This window comes from Bos grunniens, chromosome 4 (assembly GCF_055505025.1).
Source record: "Bos grunniens cultivar Pamir isolate PY7600 chromosome 4, Bosgru_T2T1.0, whole genome shotgun sequence".
NCBI classification, from domain to species: Eukaryota; Metazoa; Chordata; class Mammalia; order Artiodactyla; family Bovidae; genus Bos; species Bos grunniens.
In genome coordinates this window covers 13,742,929-13,749,756 of record NC_141168.1, presented here as the reverse complement: position 1 = coordinate 13,749,756, position 6,828 = coordinate 13,742,929, and the positions used below count along the sequence as shown (strand labels likewise).

General features: G+C 42.3%; 1 protein-coding gene across 1 annotated transcript; it reads right to left on the bottom strand.

The window, feature by feature from the left end:
- Window positions 1-4,946: 4,946 nt before the first annotated feature.
- Window positions 4,947-5,981, bottom strand: LOC147373601 (olfactory receptor 9A4-like). The gene has a single exon (XM_086398097.1). It carries the CDS (start codon window positions 5,979-5,981, stop codon window positions 5,040-5,042), a length of 942 nt encoding a protein of 313 aa, XP_086254223.1. The 3' UTR covers window positions 4,947-5,039.
- Between the last annotated feature and the right edge of the window lie 847 nt (window positions 5,982-6,828).

The window sequence follows — 6,828 nt, the reverse complement described above, 5'->3', positions numbered from 1 at the left end:
AAATGGGGTGAGTAATGCTAGCAAAAAATTTTTTGTCTTAGTTGATCTCTTTTGCCTTCACTTTTGGGAGACTGTTTTGCTGGCTATAAGAACCACGACTGACCATATTTTTTTCTTTCAGCACTTTAAATACATGATCCCATAGCAGTCTAGTCTTATTCGTTCTGATGAGAAGTCAGTATTAATCCTAACTGGATCTTTTACACATACAATGTGGTTTTGCTCTTGCTGCTTTGAAGATTTTTGTCTCTTGTCTCTTGAAGATTTTACTGTTATGTGCTTGTGTATGGGTCTCTTTGGATTTATCCTTCTTGGATTTATAAAATAATGATTTTCATCGACTTTGGAAGCTTTCAGCTATCACTTCCATAAGCAAGTATTCCTCTCCTTTGCAGTTCTTCTATTCTGGTGCTGTCACTCACGTGTGAGGTGCGCTTAATGGAGTCCCATATTTCTCTGAGGCTTTGTTCCGTTTTCTCCATTTCTTTTTAAATTACTATGAAAAGAATAGGCTTTTCTAAAGAAAGCACACATCCCTGCATATTGAAAATGGTTAAATTTAACTATGTAAGAGTGAAATTTTAGGTGTAAGAAATATGTAAAATTAAAAGCACAAAACAAAATTTTATTTTATATGAACATAAATTTCACTTATAAGCTGAGTTCACTAAAGACAAATTTAAATTGTTTGAAAAACACTGAAAATAGTTCAGCTTGTTTCAAATTGAAGACTGGAAATTTAACAATACTGTTATTAAAATAACAGTTATTTTTCAGACAATGTGCTAAAAATGTATCAGTGAACATAGTAGACAGGGTCTCTTCTCTGATAGAGTATATTCAGTTCAGTTCAGTTCAGTCGCTCAGTCGTGTCCAACTCTGTGACCCCATGGACTTCAGCACACCAGGCTTCCCTGTCCATCACTAGCACTCGGAGCTTGCTCAAACTCATGTCCATTGAGTCGGTGATGCCATCCAACCATCTCATCCTCTGTCATCCCCTTCTCCTCCCACCTTCAATCTTTCCCAGCATCAGTGTCTTTTCCAGTGAGTCAGTTCTTCGCATCAGGTGGCCAAAGTATTACGTTACATAATAAATAAATAAACACACACACTCTTAGACAAATACATGCATCTGTTATTGTAGAGAATCATTTGAGAAACAAACCATTAGTTTGCCTTAGGTCTGAATAGGCTCTTGGAACACTCCCTGTACCGGTGTGAGGGAGGAGATATTTGGCAGAGAGGAAGCTGAGTAGTGTAGCAACAAAGGCTTCAGTCCCCCAGGGAGTTCTCAACTTAGGACAGCTCTTTCAATGTGTCCTGAGTTGTGTCCCTACCTGAAACACAGGGGCTGGGCATTTGCACTCCTGGGTCAGCAGCCACTGATTCCACCTTCCTTAGTTTTACAGTTTGAGTTGCTCAGTCTAAGTCTGTTTCAGGTACTCAGTTGTGTCTGACTCTTTTGCAACCCTATGGACCCTAGCCCACCAGGCTCCTCGTCCATGGGATTTTCCCAGAAAGAATACTGGAGTGGATTACCAGTTCCTCCTCCAGGGGATCTTCCTGACCCAGGGACTGAACCCGTATCCTTGCATCTCCTGCATTGCAGATGGGTTCTTTTACTGTTGAGCCACTGGGGATGGCAAATTAAGGGCAATTACTGGGGACAGTCCTGGCTTTGGGCTTGGGGAATGAGTGCCTTAGTCCTGAAGCAGATCTGGACAATGATCACAGCCATCTACTACAAGGGTATTTGGAGAGGACTTGGCAGGGAGCCTGAACATGACTTTGGGGTATGAAAGTATCTACAAGAGGGTGATAATTAAGTGGTATTTGACTCTAACTTGGCAAAGCTGGATAAGAGATGGGATAGACACTCTAAGAAGTGGAGTAGCATGTAACATTGCCCTTGAAGAACTGAAAGAATGTCAACATTTCTAGAAGCATAGGATGAAGGTTGAGTACTACCAGATGACATTATAAAAAAGCATTTCTAAGAATCTTGCAGGGCTTTATAAGACTTGGGGTTTTGACCATAAGAAACAGAGAAGCTTTTAATTAGAGAACAGACCCAATCTAGTCTATGTTTTAAACCATCTCTCAGACTGCTGAAAAAGAGAGAGAAAGAGGGAAGCAAGGGTGGAATGAAAGTCATTTGTGGCAGTCGAGGAAGGACTATTTTTCCTATTATTTCTTTAGTGGATAAGGTTCTGACCCTTGGGGTAATAATTGCATCTATTCTACTAACCAGTCCATCCTAAAGGAAATCAGTCCTGAATATTCATTGGAAAGACTGATGCTGAAACTAAAACTCCAATACTTTGGCCATCTGATGCGAAGAACTGGCTCATTTGAAAAGACCCTGGTGCTGGGAAAGATTGAAGGCAGGAGGAGAAGGGGACGACAGAGCATGAGATGGTTAGATGGCATCACTGACTCAATGGAGCTGACTTTAAGTAAATTCTGGCAGTTGGCAATGGACAGGGAACCTGGTATGCTACAGTCCATAGGGTCGCAAAATTCGGACACAACTGAGAAACAACTGAACTGAACTTTGTTCAAACTAATACTTCCTAAGTTCCACTTCACTTCACACTCCAGGATGTCTGGCTCTAGATAAGTGACCACACCATTATGGTTATCTAAGTCATTAAGACCTTTTTTATACAGTTCTTCTGTGTATTCTTGCCACCTCTTCTTAATCTCTTCTGCTTCTGTAGGTCCTTACCATTTTTCACCTTTATTGTGCTCATTCTTATAAGAAATGTACCCTTGATAGCTCCAATTTTCTTGAAGAGGTCTCTAGTCTTTTCCATTCTATTGTTTTCCATTATTTTATTTTATTTTATTTTATTTGCATTGTTCATTTAAGGAGACCTTCTTGTCTCTCCTTGCATTCTCTGGAATTCTGCATTCAGTTGCATATATCTTTCCCTTTCTCTATTGCTTTCACTTCTCTTCTTTCTTCAGCTATTTCTAAGGCCTCCTCAGACAACCACTTTGCCTTCTTACATTTCTTATTCTTTGGGATGGTTTTGGTCAGTGCCTCCTGTACAGTGTGACAAACCTCCATCCATAGTTCTTCAGGTACTCTGTCTACCAGATTTAATCCCTTGAATCTATTCATCACCTCCACTGCATAATCATAAGGGATTTGATTTAGGTCATACCTGAATGGTCTAGTGGTTTTCCCTACCTTATTCATTTGAAGGCTGAATTTTGCAATAAGGAGCTCATGTTCTGAGGCACAGTCAGCTCCAGGTCTTGTTTTTGCTGACTGTTTAGAGCTTCTCCATCTCCCCTGTGAAGAACATAATCTGATTTTAGTATTGACCATCTGGTGATGCCCATGAGTAGACTCTGTAATTACCTTGACCACAGTGTTTTATATTTTCATAAGAAATGTATCAAAGTCTATTCTCCAGAATTCACATCAATTCAGTATTCCCAGAGGTTTACTCTTTTCCAACCTGATGAATATGATATGGTTGATGACGGAGTAATGTTTGGCAAGGCACTTAATCTCTTATCCTCACTATTTTCTCATTTGTGAAATGGACATCATACTACTTACCTCAAAGGATACTGCCTAGGATGTGCAAGGCTTTGTGAAAATCAGAAAAAAGTTCTCTTGTTGTGTGAGTGAACTAGAACAATGGGATTCCTCTAGGAAGAAGAGACCTCATGAAATGAACCTGAGAGGAAGGGGTCCCTGTCTTTGAGTCTGCAACCCTTTCTCAGCCAGCACAGTCCCACCAGGGCCTCTTTGCTGCTAGCAGAGCATGGGTTGGATTGAAGGTCTCGCTCACCACCTTCTCTCGGGGTCCTATTCAGTACAAGTAACTCAATAGGCAAAGTGGTCTTGCCTATGCCCACCGACAGAAAGGCATCCTCACATAGTACTCTTGGAAAACATAAGGAAGCCCATCAGCCTCTGCTGGGCAGCTCAGTTGACCCTCTCAATTCAGAGCTGGTAGGAGGTACTGAGTGCCATCATTTTCAGTAAACTCCTACCTCCAAAGCCCTTCCTCTCACAACATGAAATTTCAATCATTACCCTGCCAAACAGCCATGCCCTACATTGCTGAGGAACTGGGAATGAAGTGGGTAGTACTCGTTTGTTATGGTTGGCCTGCAGAGAAAACCTATGAAAGGGACACTTGGATTTGAAAACAAAGACTCAAAATGCATTCTTCAGCCTGAAGTCTGGGTCTGGGAGAGGTCAGAACAGAAAGAGCTGTGCTCAGGGACAGTGAAACACAAGATGCTCCCTCCAGAACTAGTCATTTCACTCTTCTCTGTCTCTACCACACGTACACCTCAAAAGGGAGGGGCTAAAGCAATGCCCTGAAGTGTAGCGAAAGGAAGTTTTTCCTCCTTCTGACCAAAATATTTCCATATCTTCACATCACCAGTATTTGCCAAGTGAGAAGGATTCCCATCGCCATATCACCCCTCTAGATTCATTCTGTGGCAAAATGGCTATATCATGTGTACTTATTGGTAGCAAGGAGTCCAGGAAAATATGAAACAAACAGAGACAAAGAGAAACAGGATATTTTAAAACTTACAGCCATCTTGTCAAGAAATTTCACAAAAGTATAGGGAAAGAACTAGGAAGAGCTTATGAGGAACAAAGTGCACATCTCTGCCTTTGAATTCATTATCCATCCATCTCACCCCTCACACGCCCATTTCATTACTTCCCCAGGAAACACATTTTCAAGATGAATTATAAACCAGTATGGGTCCAATAGAACATTTATGAAAATGTATGCTTTTCTTTTTTCTAGGTCTTCCCACATCCTCCAAATATGCTTTCTTGAGTTCACAGGGGAAGCAAATAGAAGCAAACACTGTGAGTTTCTAGTGAGTACAGCTTGGATATCATTTCTGCATTCCTTCTACTTCCATGGCCTGATCAGGAGGTGTACATTGTATTTTATTTTTGGAATAGGGACAATGGTAAGGGTAGCATTTTCTAGGTAGCTGACTCATCTAAAGTCAAGATCATACCATCTAAATTGAGAGAAGAGTTAATCCTTGAGGAGTTGACAGCAGCGTTTCACTCCATCTCGAAGGGCCTCTTTGACTTTGTCATTCCGGAGAGTGAAGATGAAAGGGCTCAGCAAAGGAGTTAACAGGATAATCAACAGGGAGACTATCTTATTGTATTCAGCTGCCTGCGTTTGTTTGGGTTTCACATAGAGGAACAAGCAGCTGCCATAGCCGATGACAACAAAGGTGAGGTGGGAGGCACACGTAGAGAAGGCTTTCCTGCGGCCGGAGGCAGTGGGGATCTTGAGGATGGTGGAGGTGATGTAGATGTAGGAGACAATTGTTGGAACCAGTGAACCAATGACAATGAAAACAGCCATTAAAAACAGAACAAACTCTGTGAAAAGAGTGTCACCACATGAAAGTTTGAGCAACTGACCTCGGTCACAATAAAAATGGTCTAACACGTTTGATTTGCAGAAGGTAAACTGAAATGTGGCATAGACTGGCCAGATTTCGGAAAGGAACCCAAACACCCATGACCCAATCACCACCGAGATGCAGGTGTGGCTGTTCATAATGGTATTGTACCTCAAAGGGTTACAGACGGCCACATAACGGTCCACAGCCATCACTCCCAACAGTGCAAACTCTGTGGTCCCCAGAGCAAGGTACAGGAAGAGCTGGGTGACACATGCAGTCAGAGATACTGTCTGCATCTCATGGAGCAGCAGCCCCCAGAGCATCATGGGGACGATTATAGATGTTGCCAGCATTTCCACGGCAGAGAGATGACCAAGGAAGAAATACATGGGGGAATGTAGATGTTTATCAACACAGATAATCACAATGATGATGGTGTTCCCCATTATTGTCACTGAGTAGAAGAGAAAGAATATAGCAAAAAGAATGTGATGTAGTTCTTGGGACCCAGGGAACCCTAAAAGGCAGAATTCCGTGGCACTTGAGTGATTGCTCATATTTCAGTCCTTGTTTCTGCTCCTTGGGAAACCTAGAGATCAAAAGATAAGAAACCTGCTCCACAAGGTCTTGCTCTCAAGAAAGAAGGACAGTCTATTTTGAGGAATCATTTCCAACCTGGGAACCAGGTGAGGTACCCCTATGAGGATGTTCTGCACAAAGTCAGACCTAAATGTTGTCTCCTCCGGTCCAGCTGAAGTTCACTGCCTGGAATGGATGAAGATAGCATCCTCTCCACTTGTGTGAAGAACACCTCTCTTGTCCTTTTTCCCCACTAGATGTGCATTTTCACAGGTTAAGACCTTAAAAATTGGCCCGTTTTGATGCTGAGTCAGTCCCTTAGATCCAGGGTTTGTTCTTTCCTCTTAGCTTACCTGTAGCAGATGATATAGTGACATTCCAGAGAATGTTCAAAAGAGTGAATTTTATCCCACCCTTCACCCTGGTGGGTATTACAGAGATCCCCTAGGGTTCCACAGAAGAGAGGCAGAGGGTCCCAGAGCACCATCTCTGCTTTCCCCAGATTTTAAGATCTCTGTGTTACAAATCAGGTAGTATTCCAAATGGAAACTCTGGAGCTTCGGATGATTTCCCTTTGCAGATTCAATGTTCTCTTACACAATCCCCCCTCCCCGTCCCGCAAAAGTCTTGCCAGGAAAGAAAGATGGTACCTGACTTCCACAAGTTTAGGTCCAAGGTGCTCAGTACTCAGGTTGCCTGGATGTCTGCCCCCAACTTTGTCTATCCCGCCATGCTAATTTCATCTCCTCGGAAGACTCTTTCCATTCACCTTCCCCCAAACCTGAAAGACCTGTTCATTCCTGACAGTTAGCTTTCTTCATAGTG

Coding starts and splice junctions, on each gene's coding strand:
- LOC147373601 (XM_086398097.1), bottom strand. CDS start 5,981: ATGAGCAATCACTCAAGTGCCACGGAATTCTGCCTTTTAGGGTTCCCT.